This window comes from Apteryx mantelli, chromosome 1, assembly GCF_036417845.1.
Source record: "Apteryx mantelli isolate bAptMan1 chromosome 1, bAptMan1.hap1, whole genome shotgun sequence".
Taxonomy (NCBI): Eukaryota; Metazoa; Chordata; class Aves; order Apterygiformes; family Apterygidae; genus Apteryx; species Apteryx mantelli.
In genome coordinates, this window is record NC_089978.1 from 82,451,995 (window position 1) to 82,471,262 (window position 19,268).

Genomic DNA, 19,268 nt, shown 5'->3' on the forward strand with positions numbered 1-19,268 from the left:
AGGGTGTGCATGCCTACGTGAGAGCGCTGTGCACGTGCACACCCACTCTCTTTGGGCCAGTTTGATCCTGTTGCAGTTTGCACCACTGTTTTATCCTGCCTCAGTCTGACCCAAGAGTCTTGCCCAACAGCAGCACTTCTCGCCACTTAGACTGGATCTGCAGAATAGATAGCTGGAGTTCAGTTCAGTTTTGTTACTTTTCTGTTGTTTCCTCCAAGTTACACAAATGCCAAACTGTAAAGGTATTTCTCCTTTGTTTAACTCAGTGCAACTCAAAATAATTAACATTTCCTTCGATTTTACTTGTTCTGAAGATCTCATTTGAAGATTATTGTGTTTTTTTTAAAAAATCCATATTAGATGTTCATAAGACAACCACAGAATCATTTCTTATCTGCACGCGAAGTGGATTATGATAAAATAGTTTATCACTGCTGACAGCAGAATGCTGATAAATAGAGCTGTTTTTTCCTGTGTTTGTCTCTGGGTTTGGATTTTCATCCCGTCTCCCACACTGTCCAAAGAGAGAATGGACAAGAAACTGATGCAATGTCATCATTTGTAAACGAAACTAGATATCTTGTGTGACACTGCACTTCCCCAGCTTGACTCCTGCTTGTTTATACAGGTGTAGATAGAAGAATGTGGGTATTTAAAGCAAAGCATCAGACTTGATAAACAGAGAAGTTAATAGAACACGTTCCAGAAGTGGTACACCCCTCTTGACCCTACATCATTTTAAAGTTACAAACATAGGCCATTATTTTTTCCCCCTTCCCATGTATTACCAACAGTGGGAACATAGACTTTTAAGTGTCCTTTGAATGTGTTTGTGTATCTAGCTGTTACACTTTTCTCCATGACTCTCTCCCATTTGAAGGTCTTCTCTCCTTTTCACAAAAAACTTCACATTCTACAGTACGTGTTTTTCCATTAATGTTATTTTTGTCCTAACCATTATCTACATATGCCTCTTGTATCCGCATCGCTTCCTGTTTTGGAAATATATTTTATAAGCAAAAATAAATTTGGGAAGCTACAGCAGTTAGTGTGGATACAGTTATAACAACAGAAAGCAGTGGTTCCAGTCCTCAAATACATCCCAAAATTTGCCTTTGCTCATGGTCACAGGGAGGTCATGAGGGACAGCAAAGTGAGAGTTGGATATTGTCTAAATAGATGCTTTTTATCAACAAACATCCTCTTCCTGTCCTCTTGAAAACACTCTTCTGTAGTAATATCAGCATCCCTGTTAATGATAGAAAGTCATGCTGTTTATTCTTGCTAATTCAGCATAATAAGAGGGGTATAACTTACTAATACATATTAAAAGAGTGGTTTGAGGGGGTTTCTAGAACTCTTCCTTTACACATCCAAAGTAGGTGGTGTAATTAAACATGGTTTTTTGAAGGTTTATATCCTTTATTTATAAGCAAATACGGATGTTGGTTATATTGGCTGAGTCTTTTGTTTCCTGGTGTTGCTATAAAAATATTAAGATGTATACTTTCAACTCCTGCAAGTATTCCAGACTGAGGAGAGGGGTTGTTCAGGGTTATGCTCAGTCATCTCTGCCTGCTGACTGCTCCATGGCAGGAGTAGATCTGTTCTTGCTGGCTTTTCATGAAAGACTTTGTCTTAAAACCTTCCTCTGCATTTTCAAGGCTTTATTTTGGGATATTGACTGTCAGTTTTTCTGGAATCTGAAATTTGGGAAGATATTGAATGTTTGCTAGATAAATAATATTTTATCATGAATATTTGCTTTTAACTTGGGCTTAAATCCTAAGCGTAGCGTAGCATACATGTTTGAGATGTAAAATTTTCAAGTGTATTTGTTGGTGCTAATGGTGAGATGGAAAGTATATCAACAGGTGAAAAAATAAAAATAATAAATGGTAAAACTAATAGAAGAAGAGAAAACCTGAAAGAGACACTAGAATGGCACTGCACAAGTTTGAGCAGAGAAGGAAGGTAGGCAGCACAACATTTTTGAAGAGGTCTTTTTCTCATGGATGCTTTTGGTTGTTTTGCTTTAGATGGATGCAAAGTCAATGACTTTTTAGCCGTCATGACTAAAAGACTTTTTAGTGTATCCGAAGAAATTGCATTTTTCCTGACTAGCTAAGGTACATGTTTCCACTGAAAATGCATTGTCAAGTAGAATCGCATTCATGCAGCCATTCAGTGACCTGAGTTAAACTAGTAAGAAAGATTTATGTTTAAATTTTTTTCAGCTCAAGGAGTTTTTACTGTGAAGGAATGTATAGTTTTTATTCTCCCTCGCTGCAACTCATTTGGAGGCGACACGTTAGGGAGAGCCGCTTCCAGTTTTCATGAGGAGTGCTTCAGCTTTGTGCTTTAGTTTTGATATTTTTGTTTCGTGTTTTTTTTGGGGGGGGGGGGTTGGTTTTTTTTTTTGTTTTTTTTTTTTTGATTAATGTTGTTTTGGACAGACAAAGTCTCTTTGGAAAGCTTGCGCTGTGTGGAATGTGTAGTCTCCCTGCTGAAATGAAAACTCAGAGGGGGTAACCGAATACTCTCTGCAGTCAGTGCATTGCCAGTCTGAAGAAAAAACAAACATGCTTACTGAGAACAATGAACATTCCTTGAAACCCTAGGAGACAGATTTTTTTTAAAGACAAAAAAGACCCTGTCAAGGTCTTCAGGCTCAGACTTCTAAATTGTTGATATCCGGGCGGCACATGGGCTTCTTACCCCATTTGGTTAAGCTGGTACCTTGCTGAGAGCGTAAGGGCCACAACTGGTTGGCACCTACATTTTCTGGTTTAAAATGTGCAATCCTGTAACATACTGTCCCTCTCTTTTTTTTTTCTTTTTCTTTTTTTCCTCCCCTCCTCTGTTTGACCTTCTCCCACAGTTCTTAGTAATCTAACTCTGCTTTACATTAATGTTTTTCCCTGCTTTTCTTACCTACAGGGCTTCACACCTTCAAATGCAGTTTATTTAGAAGTAATCCAGAAATGTCTCTGAGCACTTGAAGGACTTGAGATCGCCTGTTTAGGCGGCTTAAGATTCATGGGTCCCCAGTTGCTTGTCCTTTTGTTTAGCTCTGCCTGACTGCAGGGTTCCTTCTCTGACAGCCACTCAGGACTTAACAACACTGAACTAAACTTTTCTCTTACATATAAGTGATTTCTACTGCTGCTCCCTTGCTTTCAACTTTACTGTAGATCCGAACTGCAATGTCAATATTCTGGTAGATTTTTGATGTTCAGAGGCTATCCAAGCAGGTCAGGGGCAGGTAGTAGCTTGAAAACTAGATGTGCTGCGATATAGAAACTTACTTTGTCTTTAATTATCTGTATTTTTCTAAGATAAATTCTGGAAATCATGGCTTCAGAGTGGGGTTCAAAGCTAAACCTTATGCATGGCACTCTTTTTGGCTTAGATTTATAGGCTTGAAGATTTTTAAGAATGTTTCTACTAAACTTAAATAACGAGAGCTTTAATTTGCTTGAAATAAGATGGCTGTGCTTTATGAGATCATGCTAATGTACTTTCATCAAGAGATATAAGTTATTTCGTTAGTTATTTAATATATACTTTTGTTGTTGGAGTGTCCCTAAAACCTGCACTGTGAGCTTCAGAACTCATGAAGTTGTTTCCTGCGGATTTATCTCATGGTTGATCGACTTTGGTGTCTGAGAAGGTGGCAGTTCTTTATGAAGCTTTCTGCAGCTAAGCCAATTATAAAGAATTCTTCTTTGTAGGCTTACTGGTATTTAATAAAGTGTGAGTCAGAGATATTGTAGCAGTCAAGGCAAAATATAATGAAGACATAAAGGAAAATCTTTGCTTTGAAGACAGAGTGTCAAATCTCTAAGAAGAGGTGGGATATGGATTGTGAGCAAGTGAGGGAGCACTAAAAAATTAAATTCCTAGATCATGAGCCCAAGCAGCTGAAAGGCTGGAGGCTGTGTTGACAGCAGAAGAAAAGGAAGAAACTGAGAAAGCCAAAGGCCTGAACTGTGAAGTGTTCAACACCTACAGCTGTATTTGAAATCAGTGTTGGTACTTGCCAGTCTGGCTGATCAAGCTTTTGGGATTTGTTTTAAATTTAAAAAATGGGTAACTCAATGGCTATATTTCCTGCATCAGGATGGGAATTGCCAAAACCTGAATTCCTTAATTTATTGTGTGCGTGTTTCATTGCATGTTATGAATAACTCTGGTAAAAATTCAACAGATGAGAGCAATACCAGTGGCAGCAAAATAATTTTCCAGAGAGGTTCCCGTTTTTCAGCAATGTGACACATTGGTTTTCTTTCTTGGATCTCAGACTGTTGTCTTTTCTTCTAGCCAGAACTCCTTGTTAGCTATATGGATTGTAAATTCTCAGATGTTTTCCTAAACATTACATGCCTGATAAAAAGGAATTTTCCATACCAGCTTGTTTCACAATATTTTGGGGTTTCAAAACATTCCAGACTTTTTTGGAGTTGATTGTATGGTTAATATTATTGGTTATCTTCTTTAGAGAATCAGATTTTAAAATGACTTTCCAAAGCTCTATTTGCAAGTGTGGTTAACTGTACTGTATTGAACAGAGCTCAAGATCACAAATGCTTTTGACTCCCAGATTTCCACTGAGTGTTTTAGTCTTCTCAGAAAGTTTCCTCAGTTGGATTTTCTTTCTTTCCCTATTGTGCCTTGTGTATCATTACTTTTGCTTTGTAGCCCTTTCAAATGTATTTTTAAATTAACCATCTAATTACTGTAGTAATTATTATATGAAGCCGATAATTGAAAACTCAGTATCTTATTTTAAAGGTGTCACTATTCAACCTCAATAATTCTGCTATTTGACATGCTTTTTCTTCAGATTGAAGATGGGAGCAAAGCTGCAGCTGTGGACAAGTTACTGGCTGGGGATGAAATTGTTGGCATCAATGATGTGGGCCTCTCTGGTTTCCGACAAGAAGCAATCTGTCTGGTAAAAGGTTCACACAAGACGCTAAAGCTTGTAGTAAAAAGGTAAGCTTGTAACATTCAGTTGGAAAGCCAAATGTATTCAGACTCTAAGCTACTGGGCAACTAAATCTGCCAAGACTTGGCAAGTTAATGAAAGGACTTTCATTACTTGTTATTAATGTTCATATTTAGAAGCACTAAGCGGTATTACTTGAACACAGTAAGGTGCTGAGCAACATTCCTGAACACAGAATCTTTATGGAAGAAGACATGGAGTAGAGGTAGCCTTTCGATCAGAGCCAAAACTGAGACAGTGTATTCTGTGAACGCTGTTGTAATATAATGAATCAGGGCTCTGTTTCTATCTGTCCTCTTGAAATGCAGGGCATGAAGGAAACTCTCTCACCTGCCCTGCTTCCTCTGTATTTGGTTAGCTGACACTGATAATGCTTTTTAGCATGCTTACTATGCAGGCTAGTTGGACTGTGAGGAACTGATTACATGGGAAACATTTGGAAAATAGTTCTTCCACTTTGTGAGATTATTTTAAGTCTCAAACATTTCTTGTGTAATTTGAATAAAGTGAATTTTTAGTTAGAGATCAGTGAATCAAAAAATTGAAAAAGTCTATCAAAACAATATTTTTATGGTGTAGAAATTTTTTGTTTTCTCTTTTTGACTCTAAGTTAGCATGTTTTTTTACTAACTTAAAAATAAGTATCACAACAAAATAAATTTGACAAAAGTGAACATTACAGATGTTCAAATAGGTTAAATCTGATAACTTTTGAAAAAATTCAAAACAAGAAATTTGAACAAGAAGCAAAATCTTTCTTACTAATTTCCTACTTTGCTGAATCAGAACTTTCTATGTAATTTCTTTTATCAAATTATTACCAACCAGTCTTTTGCCTCAGAATTTTAGGCACCTTTGTTCGAATCAAAAAAGAATTTTGTTGTAGCACTGCAAATGCTGAGAATTGGGTTTGACTTGTATGATGATCAAGTCTGTAGAAGTAACTGTCATTCTGAGGCTGTCTTAAATGGGGACTATCTTTTTGTGAAATAGCACTGATAGATAAGAGAGCTATTTAAGTAACTTCTCGCCATTGGGTTAAAAAGGTGTTTTTGTCAGAAGAAATTATTGGGACGTGAACCTCTGTGACAGGTGATAGAGTTTATATCCTTACTAAAAACATCTTCAGGAAGCTCTCCCAAAATGTATACAACACTGAAGCTAATAAATGCAAAATAATATGTATTACTAACTATTATAAATCATGTTGATCTTCAGCAGTTTCAGATTGCACTGGCTATTCCAGTAGAAGAACTTTTATTAGTGGAGGTTATATCAGCTGTTTCTGTTACTGAAAGGGAAAACTTCAGGGTTGAGAGGTTTTATAGACATTGAAGAATCTGCCAAGATAGCAAGCCTTAATTGCTATGAATAATTTTAGAAGGAAAGAAAAGATTCCCTGTTTCTTGATCATTTTCAGTTTTGTGATAGTAATGTGCACAAAATCTGTGAATTCTTGTCTATATCTGGAAATAGCAGAAATCTTCTTGTTGAAATACCCTAGCAGGAGACACAGCTATGCCATTCTTGCCATTCATAATTACTTCACTCCATTCATGTGTTTTTGGAGGACTTTTGTACAGCTAATCAAGCACTGATTTGCTGCTGGAGATTTGTGACCATTCTTTGCAGGCCACAGGGCCCAATTGCTATGCATGGCTGCGCACAATTTGGTGCAAAACTGATGGATTTTGATCAGTCCTTTCTCATCCCTCTTCTTTTTCCTTCCTTAGTACATGTGCAGTGGTCACAAGCAACCTAGCTCTTCTAGCTAAGAGGCTGAACTAGTGGCTGTTGTCAGGGAAAACATTTTTGTCTTGAATTCATGAAGACTTCCATAGCTCCCAAAACAGGAAAGAGCTTTTTGGGTCATTGACAAGTCCGCATAATAGTAGATAAAATTTTATAAAACTTACTGAATGAAATTAGCTAGGGCCTTTTGTTTGTGGTTTTTCAACTTTGCTCCTTCTCTTGGAAAGTTGCCTCAGGACATCAGTCCTTTGATGGTCAGAAACCTTTTAACACCCAGTCTCAGTTTATTCTTAGCCAACTTGTTCTCATGCACTGCTGTGTGCTGAAATAGCTTTTCTTTTCCTGTTGGAAGTTCAAATGATGCATTAAAAAAAAAAAAAAAGCCTTGTTGCATGCTTTCTTCCAGAAGTTATGGTTTGAACAACAGTATTGTTTTGTTTTGTTTGCCCTAAATCTTAGGTTGAATTTTTATGAGTGCTTTAAGCAGTCCTGTCTTTAAGCAAAGCAGTTGTGTAGTCTTTGTATGAGCACTCCTGCAGGTCTGGATTGAATTGGATCAGGGAACTGATCTGACTGCAAAATTACTGGGGGAAGTAGGTTTTCAGTTGGATAGGACCACCTCTTGCAGAGGCACTTTAATTGCTTACAACAATTTTGAAATGGCTGCTTTGGTGTTTTTAGACTATTTCAGTCTTCTTTAGATCCACCCTTACTGTTCTCTGGGGGGACAGGGGATAGCCCCACAATTCCCTTTCAGTAAGTCATATGTAAGTTGATGCATTGATCTGCAAGTGATTTTAAGCATCTTTATGTCTGCTTGCCCTGTATATTTTGTCTAGCACTGTGATGCGTCTCTATAGTGTTGTTTTAACAATTTATTCCCTGTGGATGTCAAGTGTGATAATCTGAAGCACAAAACAGAAGTCATTGAAGTTCAGCAACCCAGTCCTGAAGGTCATAAAAGAATCTTTGTTTTAATGATGTTTGTCCTTGATATATGTGAGAGTTAGCTTGGAATGGGAAGTGGGAAGCAATGATCTGGATTTTGTGTTGAAAAAATTTTTTTTTTTTAGGATTAGCTATTTCTAGACTGATCCAGAAGTATAAAAAAATTCTTTAAAAACTATCAAGATGTAGAAAACTTATTTTTTAACAATATTCTTCTGCAGTGTAAAGAATTTCCTGTTAACGTAAGTAGAATTAATGCAGCGCAATCTAGTTTTTTTTGTCCCTGCTGAGCAGCTCATGCACATGAAATTCCCCCATACAGGTCATTCTTCTTTGCAGTAAGGCCAGTTCCTGGTCTTACACTTATCTAACTAGTTCTGTACCTGGGAAGCAGTAGGGCATGCTGTTTTCATTTTAGAACTGTAACTTACCTAAGCCAAAACCAAGTGAAAAGTTTTGCCATGGTGAGTAACATTCATTCACAATTACTAGCATTTGACTGTGACCAAAAATTCTCACATGGCTGTTGTGGTTTAGCAGTGGTAGCTGGCTTCCACAGAAATGACTCTTAACAACTATTTTCAAAGAATCTGATGCCTGAATTGCATGGGGAAAAAATGTTGGTCTTGAAAAAAAGCTACTGTAGTAGCAAATACTAAATATGCTGGCTATCAGCATGCATGCTTTGCTTTATTTTTTGGAAACATTGCATTTGTGGTCTAAAACGAACCAAGATTGTGCAACTGGCTCAACAGCAGATGTGTGATGTTTAAGTAGCTTACAGAAATTGATGATCGAACAAATGCAGTGTGCCTTTTGGTCTTGGATTAAAAGAGGACTCAGGAGGCTTTGTGTTGTTTTCTCAAGTGGATTTGTCAAAACAACACATCTTAATTATGTGCTAGTTCTTCAGTGCACTACTGAATTATTTCCTGACTGGATTCTTTTCTTAGGAAAATGGAAAGGAAAGTGTGCTCAGGACATTTCTTACAGAAATTGTTTGTTTTTCTGTTCTTTGGGAAAATATATATGAATATTCATATGTACGTGTAAAATTGCTCTGAGTGTTGATACTTAAGTGGTTACTATATTCTATATAATTGACTGTTCTTCATATGCTTTTTAAGTTAAATTCCATTCAAGTTATTAAAATGATCCCTGTTCCTTTGCATGTGCTTGGCATAACCATATACTACAAAGCCATGATAGTTTTGAATACTTTTTCCACTATGAATTAATGAGATTTGTTATATTAAATTGTTCTAAGTTCATGCATGGGTGACAGATCTATTTGGGGTTTGCTAATGTTAAAGGGAGAGCGGGTTTAGTTGCTCTCTGGGAGCCACCCTAAGAAGTTATGTTAGTTAGATAGAAACGTGCATCCTTTCCCACCCATGTGCTTGTGTATATCTGCCTTGTGTCCTATCCCACCATCCATACAGACCAATCCACTGTACATCTCTCCCAAATCCATGGTGACTCTCATACTCCCCCACTTCTGTCCCTGTGCATCTCTCCCCATACTGCTGTTCAGTCCCTCACTCCTGATCCCTAACAGACGCGTGATGAAGGGAAGCAAGTAAGTCTTCTACATCCTCAGGTGGAGTTAGACACCAGACCAGGAGGAGAAAATGGTCTCAAACACATACACATGCTCTCCCTGGTGCATCTCTTCACCACTGTTCATTTGCCCGTGCTGTTACTCATATGAATGGAGTTTAGCTTCTGGACAGTGCCTGTGTGCATCTTCTCGGAGGTCACTGGGACTGTCTTGCTGGCTGTTTGAATCTTGTGTTAGTGGAAGTGGAAGCTGGGTGGACAAGCGAGGAGTAGCCATGAACTTCTTTCACACAGAGTCTGCTGGTAATGGGAAACTGGAATTTGTGTGGAACTTGACCAGTTGTCCAGGAACTGCCAACATCTGAGAGGCAGCCATAAAATTCTGGAGTAGTTTTGGCCAAACTGCATGCATGCATGAGCAGACTTGTTTTCTTTTCTTCGATACCTTTATGTGGTGAAAATGCCATTGTTTTTGTAATGCTGTTATAGATGGGAGAGGAAAAGCGAACAAGAAGAAACAGACTTGGCATCTGAAGTGCAGCATTTAGCCTGAATGTTGAAATGTATTGTGTGAAACTGAAATAAGGAAGCGAATGTTACAGTAGCTGAACTATAAACACCTAGACACGGGAAGTTAGAGTAGTCTTTATTTGCATGGCACTTAGTTTAGAGAGACAGTCATTAAATTCAGCACAGCGGAAACAGAGCTTTTAATGAACATCCTGTGGGCTCCAAGATTGTACAATATTGTCTTAGATCCTGAGACCTTAAGAGAGATCCTGGAATAAAAATCTGCCTGTCTTCTTTTATGGCATTCAGATAGAAAATCACTGAAACTTTGTCATGCGCTGATCGGCAATGTGCTTACCACCCCCAGTAACCTTAATGTAGTGGGATTTATGTAACTTGCCAAGGGAATCTAGTCTTACCCTTTACCACTAGTGTGGTAGCTGGCTGTGGACTCCTTAGACCCTTTGGCCCTGGGAGGACTGTTACACTCAAGAACATCTATTTGTGAGATGATTTGGGAAGATGAGGGGGACAATGTTTTCTTACAAGATACAGACTGAGAACTGTGTTGAATTCTGTCTCTTACCTAGGTTTTGCCATTTGATAGTTTTGGTTTTATAGATTTTAAAATACTTAGTACAAGAAATGAGGATGAAAAATGCATGTATTTTTGCAAGTTTTAAGCAAATACTATCGATATTTGGTCTATGGTTATGGTTCATTGTTGAATAAACCAAATACATTTGCAGAGAACCCCTGCTGAGGAGGAGTAAAATATATTTTGGCATTAAATTCGTATCATTGTTTCTTGAACTGGGATTTATTATGGCAGAAAAAATTGCAGTGGTTTCTCTCTTGTTGCTCAAGAACAGATTTTTTTGATGCCTGTATTTTCAGTCAGACTGTGGAAATAGCTAAGAAACTGAAGTAGAGCTTTCCAGGCATGTATATGCATGCATATGTCATTGCTGTAAGAAGTAGGCAGGTGTGATAACCCTGCTCTACCAATGTTTCTTGCAATTAACGTGGGCATGGAAATGTGTGTGCCGGTTCAGATCTTCTGGTATTACCCACTTACCAAGTGGGTGTTTGTAACACATGCACACAGCTAAAAAGATCAAGGCTTAGGTGTTTCTATGTGGCTGTAGTTGGTGGAAGGGCTGGGTTGTTAAATTCCAGTTTCACAAATTTGCTGGGAGATGAATTGGAGTTGCCTTAGGCCCTCTCTTCTGCACGAAGCCGGATGGCCGGTTTATCTGTGCCAGAAGGTTGTACTAGCCCCTGCTCCCAGCCAGGTCTTGTGATGCAGAGAGGAGCAAGCCTCGTGTGTTGGGATCAGTGCCAGTTGCCAAGTTGGGGCCTATATTTCCTGTTCTCTCATTTGGTGCTGCCAATGAGTTGCCAAGGCTCAAGAGGGGAGCCAAATGACTGCAAATGTAACTTGTCATGTGAATTTCATACAAGCCTTCAAAAGCCCCTAAAATGGGTGTCCTGTATTTTAAGGAGTGTCTAGCAATGCTAGCAGGATCTTTCTGTAGAGGAATTTTAACGGTCACTATGAGTGACTGCAGAATAAGCCACTTTGCACTGTGTGTACTCTCTGGGAATCCCCAGAGGAGGTTGGCATGGAGCTCCTATTGTGCTCAAAACGTACCCTCAAGCCTTCTGAGCAGGCAGTTGCTGTGCTGGCAATGCCTTGACAGCAGTCCTTGTTCTGAAATTGCATAATCCTGTGCTAACTGATGAAAGGAATGGACATGAGAAAGGAAGGGCACACTTTCATCTTATATTTCAACAAATTATACATTGAAAGAGTCCTGATGAGGACCCTTTCTCCTGCTTACTTAACTATTGGCACAATCACTTAATTAACGTAAAAATGATGTATGTCTCTGTTCACTTTACCTTTATCCTAACAACGCCACTCAGGTATTTGAATATTTCCCCTGCCAGCTGTCAGGCCTCTCTCAATCTAAATGTTGTAACTGACATGTTTTTAAGTTGTGGTGGCTTTTATAATTTCATTCTTTACAAATCTAAAAAACCCTAACCTGTAAAACTTGAATAATAAAAGGCCAAAAATATGACAGAAGTCACCATGTTTGACGAAGTCAACTCTGTTAGGGTGATGTGTTGACTACTAGGAAGGGCATAGAAATTTATTTCTGGGTAAGAGGAATTCTGTATAATTTGAATATGCTTATTCAGAAGGCCTACTTATGGCAATGGTATTTAGTTTTGTGAAGTAATCACTCAAACTGGACAAGGTTGCTTTTTTGCGGGGCAGAATATGCATCAGACAATAACAGCCTCTGAGTCATGACTGGGGAGGGGGGCGGTTCTTCAGTCCTGCAAACGCTTGTTCAAATGGTTCATTTGGGGCAGGAGTAGTTTCATCGACTTTAATGGGAGTACTCACATGACCAAAGATGAAAAAGTATACGAGTACTTACAGGATTTAACCAGAACTTTTTACCAGGTTGTATGTTAGATTTAGTCTTAATACTGCTTTCTACGGGTGAATTTCAATTTAGATGCAAATTGTAATAACGTAACCTCTTGTTTGAGTGGGAGAAATGATGAATGTTACAAAATTTTGGTGTCTGAAGACATATGCATTTCATGCAGTACTTTCACATGCATGTACACAGAGAATGAGTCTGACAGCAGTAAATATTGTAGATCTCTGCTCTCTCCTGACTGTAACAAAGTTGTAACCCCACCCATTAAAGATCAAATAAATAGTGTTTTTATGTCAGGAATTCTTTGCATTTTGAATGAATACTTTTGTGTATGTTGAATGCATTTTAAAATGTTCAGTAGTTTAGGTTTGCTTTTAATCATTTAGGAGTGTGGGTTGTTTTTTTTCTTTCTCTCTTAACATCGCTTAAGAACTTTGATATGTACACACACAACTTTGGGAGAGTAGTAATACTGCTATTTCAGTTCTTAAATACATTGCAATTCTCCTTGTGGTACTTTTAGGTTACATACTTTGCTTTCTGAAGAGAAAATAACTGACTAGACTGAAAATTTGGATACTTATGGAACAACCCAGTGATGAAGCTAATGCAAGCACATTGCAGCTTTAGTTCCTGAATTACTGAACAAATTTATATCTTATCTTTTCAACAAGAAACCCCTTATGCTATGGTTGTTACTACTGAATCTGTATAATACTGAATTACCTCGTAAAACAGTCTGGCACAGAGACACAACTGCTGTATCGTTGAGTTGTCCAGAATGTAGAATGGCCTTTATGCTTTTAGTCCAGCTTCACGCTGAGTGCAGGAGAACAACACAATGACGAAAGCCATGGTTTGGGGAAATACCTGTTCTGTTACATTTAAAACAGAATCAGTACTTTGTTCTGGCTCGCAGAGCAGCCTTGCAGGCAAGTAGGCAGCTGAACTGGGTCATGACACCTGGTAGGGAGCAAAAGGGAGGCTGGGGAAGGTAATGTCTTCAAAATGTGATGTGACATTGTGTGTGTCAGAGCAAAAATCCCTTTCCCAAATAAAACTTCAAGCAGCTCAGCTGGCAGAGTTATTTTGTGCAGGCTTAATAATTTGCATTATGTGGCTACAGTGTTTTAAACCAGGTGTAAGGCAAGCTAAGGCTGGACTTGCTGTCTCCTGAAATGTCCCAGGACTGAAGGACCTCTCCTTCTCTGCTCCCAGTTTTGGGTCACTTTGGCCATGCTTAGGTAGATCACAGCTGAAATCAGTATGTGAATGCACCACATCTGTGTAGAAACACCAGTACGTGGAATGTGGTTTATAAGGAAATTCAGTTTTCAGTAGGAATATAGCTCTGCCTAGCCATTAAAGGTAGCGGAATACAAACGAAGCAAGGACAAGGATGAAGTATTTATGTAACTTATTACACACTTTTATCTCAGACATCCAGATGTGCCTGTCTAGTTCCCTGAGGCAGAGTTAGGAAAACCAGTTCCAGAATATGAAAGTTTTATCATGGTAGTCTATTGTGAGTTTAGCAGGCAGGAAGATAGATGATTTAATACCTCATATAACTTAATACCTCATCGTTGACAGTACATATGTTATTTATAAATGAAATTACTGCCCTATCCTGCTCAAGGCTGTACAGTTGGGCTGAGGTGCAAGGAAAAATGGAGCAAATCATGATGGCGAAATCCTGATTTAGTGGCTGAAATCCCATTATCTTTAAGAGACTAAGACTTGCTAATTTATTTGCGTTCATTTGTTTTCGCAGTTTGAAAGAAAAGCAGAGGACTTTGCAGGTCTCTTCAGCGTCTTCACATGTAATGCACAACTTCCTAGGTCATGGGGCAGGGAAGGAGTGGCTGCGCTGCAGCAAGGTAATAGGCTTTGCAGCACGGCCCCTTTTCAAAGAGGCCCTGTTAGCTGCAGTGCGGGGCTGCTCTTTGCTCCGTGGTTCCATTTGCAGACACAGGGCGACTGTGAGCCTGCGGGTCAGGCCAGCTGGCCACCCCCACACGTGGGAGGGGAGGGCAAAAAGCAGCGCTGCAGACTGCACGGGTCTGGCTGCCGTGGGGGAGCAGGCAAAGGTGACTGTGTAAACCTTTGTGTACGTTCTGGTACGAGAGGATAGGCATTTAAGGTACGGTATGTATCTTAGCTGGAATTTTAGGGCTCTGGACAGGTATCTGCATCTTAGAAATCTATCGGTAACATTTCTATTAAAGTACTGGTTCAGTTTGCCATTTTAAAACATCTGAACAATAATAGGTTGCTTTGTTAAATTTTATTTCTGAGCGCCCTTTTTTTTTTTTTTTAACAAAAAAGAAACTTCCTGTGTATCTTTTAGATTCCCTCCCCCTGCAGCCATGGAAGTCCATAAATTAAGCCTGTGGTTATATTTTTATTTTTCTGTTTTCAAATTTCAGATCAGTTCCTTTTTTAGGGATAAGGAACTCCTACTCTGTCTTGCATGGAAAATGCTGCAGTTCCATTAGCTGCTTCCAGAAAAATAGGCTGCTTCCTTTCCTTCCCCTCCCCCCCCCTTTTTTTCTTTCTTTGAAGCTATCAACACTTTTCTTGGAAACTTTACTAAAAAGGGAGTAAGAGACAGGTAGGTATTCAATGCAGTAAGCGTAGAGAGCAAAAGTAAACAGTGAAAAGCAGAAATACAGTTTTGATGTTTCCCTCATTAGGTTTTAGTGAATTAGAAACATCCAAAAAAACATATGGTGATATCAAAAAACAACCTTTTAATTTCAGGTGTCTCAGTTTTTGAATGAGTCTTTTTAAAGGTGCCCAGTATCCAAAAACTGCTGAGTAATGTCCCTTTGAAAACAAAGAGAAAAAGTAATGGAAGTCTCAAAGTCATTGCTCAAAACCTGAGACACCCAGAATCTCTCCTGACTTCTGAAGATCACAGCTATAGCAATTAAATGTCTGAGGGCTTCTCTTAAACGTGGAAATAAGACTGCCTCATCTCAATAGATGCATTTTTTTAAAAAATTCCCAATGGCTGCAAGTCCAGAGTTTTCCCCTATGATTTAATTCTTTGCTGTTAGCGCTCTCTTGTGGCTATGATTTTCATTACATGACTGAAAAGGGATTTGAAAAATACATCTGGAAGTCAAGATTTCTGCCTTGGAACACACAGTCTCTTTTGGAGAAGCTTTCCTAGATTAAATAGGGTAATGTTTCTTTATATTGATGCAGGAAGGTCAGCCTAAAGAAAAATGTCTAAAATGTGTCTCCCAGAAAGTCTCCCAAGAGGGCAAGCATACTGAGCATTCAGGTTTTTGACCATTTTTCATCTTCATGTTTTTGATGAAAAACTGTATCCCTGAGCAAGGATAGCCAAGAAACTTAGTGGGAACTGAAGTTCAAAGTGCCATCCTGAGTCAGGTAGAGGAGAGCCTGGAACTGACAACTTTAATAATGGATTAGAATGCAGAAACTGCTTTTTTATTTCTGTGTTTTCAGTAGTGAGGAGATCACTTTCTATAACCTAGGTATTTTTAAAAAAAGTGGAAACCCCCCCCCCCCAAACTTCTGAGAAACCTTTCCCAGTGAAACTGATGAATATGTTGTCGTAAAAGTTATTCACCCTGAATCACTATTTTCTAATTCTGGGAATGGGAAGGGAGAAGGGAGAGGTGGCTCTTGACCAGTTCTGTTTTCAAGCTAAAAGGTTCTTATACAGTGTTCAATTATTTTAATAAGAAAGTAAGGCCTTCTGGAAACTCGGATCATGGCATGCAACTCTATGCTGGGATCTACAGTTTATCTTTTTTAAGAAAAGAAGAGGTATTAGTCAGAAGTTAAATTTCTTAATGGTTAGACTCAGTACTGTCATAATTATAAATCTGGTGTCATAGCTTTCTGAGCATGTCTGAATTAATACTAGTGTGTGAAATGGGCTATAGGCTCCATTCCCTTCTATACTGTAACGCAACAGCAACTAGAGAAATGATTTATGATATTTACTAAGTTGCATTGTCTTGGAGAGAGGCAGGTTTATCCTTGAGATAAGGGAGTGAGAGGGGTTTTTTGCTTAAAATCCTGGACTTAAATGTCTCTAATGTTTGATTTAATGAAGTTCCTGTGCACGTCATTTGTCTGGTCACCCCAGCTTTTTTGATCTTTGCATCCCAAGTGTAAAATTAACACAATAATAATCCCTGTACTTTCAGGAATCTTTTTAAATTTTAAACTAATCTTCTAGAAATGCTTTCATATTGATTACTGTGAGTGATTATTTACAGTTGTTTTCCAGCAAATGGTGTGCTGTGCCATGCCTAGTACTTTTTTAGAGTCAAATTACAATGGAGCTTGCTTTATTTATTTGCTTTTCTGGCTCTGGTCTAGTTGGACAGCTCATCAGTATCTGATTGCAGATTAAAACAGAAAAAAGCTTCTGAAAGCCAAATTAAAAATTCTATTAGCCAGCTACATTTTGAGGTTCAAGTTTTCTTTAAAATTATGGAGATATTTGCTTTTTTACTTATTTTCCTCTTTTACTGCTGTACCTAGGTAATTCTAACACAGTTAACTTTTCAAATGGTAGATCCAATAGTACTCACACTGTGTAATTTATTCTTCTATTAGGCAGAGTTGCTGGAAATTTTAAGGTGAGTGAGGGGAACCCTTGTCTCCACTTGATGGTACATCTCTGTTTTGCTGAATAATCACTAAGTATAGAATAGTATTTGTCAGCTGGACTTTGCATCCTCATTCACACGATGATAACTACATGTTTTTATAATCTTTTAGAAACACTGTTAGAAAAATAACCCATCAAAGAAAAGTCTTCCTTTCTCAGGTCTGAATGTGTATGTGTGAGTGTTGATGTGGATAAATAATGGCTCATGCTACATTCTCTTTATTCATATTACTTGCAAAACCAACTCATGATAGCTTTAACATCTGTGAGAACTTAATGCCTTCACCTTTATATCATGTGCAGTCAGTTTTGGGGGGATAAAATGTTGCAGTTTGGCTGGGAACGTTTTAACCATACCTCATCTAACTTCGAGCAAGTTCACACAGTGGAACTGTAGAACTTCCTTGTAATTGTTTAATGCTGCCATATGTTATGTTAACTAGATATCTTATTAAAATGAAAATATGCCTGCATAAAATAAGACCACCTTTTGTCCTTTTGTCAGCCTCCTTCTCCTTCCTGAAGTTTGGAGATTTATGTAAATCCATGGTACTTGCAGCATTTCCTTTGCAATTATAAGCGCATCCTCCTTTGATCTGTGGAAAGCAGTGCATTTTTCATGCACAGGATGTGGGTCAGTCAATTGGTAAGGAAGTGGCGGCGAGGTAAATTTCTTGTGGCAACCAGTCTGCTGTGTAATTGCACAGAGCCAGTAAAAACATACATTTGTTGTGTGTTTTGCGTGATGGGTCAATGAGCCTAAGGAAAAATCTGGTCTCAGCCCACATTCCAGTATGCTAGAAGGAAGTTTCTCTCCCTCTTATAGCCGGGTATTACTAGATTCAAATCAGCAGTCATTGCACAATCCACATTTTGCCATTCTCTGGCATTTCAGGTTCAAAGAGAGCATGAAAAACTGTGGTGCTGCCATGTAGCCGTAGTGATACCAGAGAAGTCCTGTCCTTGTCCATTAGCTTAAAGGAGAACAGATGAAGAAAATCGGAAGAGATTAAGGGGAATAAAGGGAAAGAAGTAGTCAACTGGTATTTGAGGGGCAGAAGGAAAGTACACCTTAGGTCCACTATATATATATATATTTTTTTTTGGATACAGTAATAGATCATGTAATTTTAATGAAAAGGTTCATGTGCTGCAGGATTGTCAATATAAATATATTATCACCATGAAGATTCATGCAACTGTTACAGCTGGCTAGGAACTGCTATAGCCTGTTCCTCAAGAATTACAGAGATTTTCACCATCCCGAATTGGGACAAAAAGTAAAAACTTAAAAAAAACAAAAAACACCCTCAAACAGTTATGAATTAGAAAAAGAAAACTTGGATTGAGTTAAAGTGCTTCATTTTAATTTTCATGATATGGTTTGGGCATACAAAAAAAAAATCATAATGAAGCCACTTTACTCTAAAATCCAGAATTTTCATTAGAAGTGCTTACTCAGGTGACTTAAGACTCTTGAGACTCTCTTCAAATTTAGTTTTGAATTGAAAATGTTGCTGAAAGTGATCTCCTGCAAATGATTGAGACTGACAGAGAGGTATATCCTTGGCAGGGCTCAGGAAGGGAGGGAGAAATGCTCATCGTAACACTGGTAAAATAGTTCTCTTATCTGACCTAATTAGTTTCTATAGTTAAGGTGATTTTTTTTTTCTACTTTCTTTGCTTGCTTAATATTGAACTGAAAAAGAAAACAAATCTTCATCCAGAAAATAATACTCCACAGAAGATGCACACATTGACAGGTGAATAATGTATTTCTTGTTTTAAAACACACAGCTACTCTCTCCTGGTTTATGTGGGACTTTTCAATACCCAACCTGTTTAGTTCTTGATACGAAAGGTATGTACTAACCATTCTCCTGGCGATTGTCATACATATTTTAAAATTGTCAGAGTGTGTGCTCATGTCGTACAATCCCCCCCTCTAATTGTCTACCCCCAACATTGGCGAAGTATGGTGCAACCCAGTTGTAATTCTGTGTGTTGCTGAACATATATTCTAGTTTTGACCATACTGTTGTGTTTCTGTTGTTTTGTCATTTTCTAAAATGAGATGGTAGTTTTCCTATCCTTTTAAGGGGTGGGATTTAACACTAATTTAAGTATGTTATTCTATGTTACGCTTACATTTTCAGCTCGGGAAGAATACAGCTTTACAGGCTGTTTTTATGCCTGATATTTTGTTGAAGATGGTCACAAAGCATCTAAAACCTCCAGTGCAAAAGCATCATAAGACAAATATTCATTGACTGTTTGTCCATTAACACTGCGTAAGAAAGTAATCCGGATGTAACAGCTTGCTGAGTGTTTCCGTATGTTGTGTCACAGGCCAAAAACCTGATAC

The 19,268-nt window shown here is 38.3% G+C and overlaps 1 protein-coding gene across 3 annotated transcripts in view; it reads left to right on the forward strand.

The window, feature by feature from the left end:
- The window catches only part of SHROOM2 (shroom family member 2), a 133,586-nt gene that overhangs the window by 46,300 nt on the left and 68,018 nt on the right, over positions 1-19,268 (forward strand). For all 3 annotated transcript variants that reach the window (XM_067296425.1, XM_067296431.1, XM_067296435.1), the window contains exon 2: positions 4,847-4,998. In XM_067296425.1, coding sequence (XP_067152526.1) covers positions 4,847-4,998 — 152 coding nt within the window. The remainder of the gene's footprint in view (positions 1-4,846; positions 4,999-19,268) is intronic.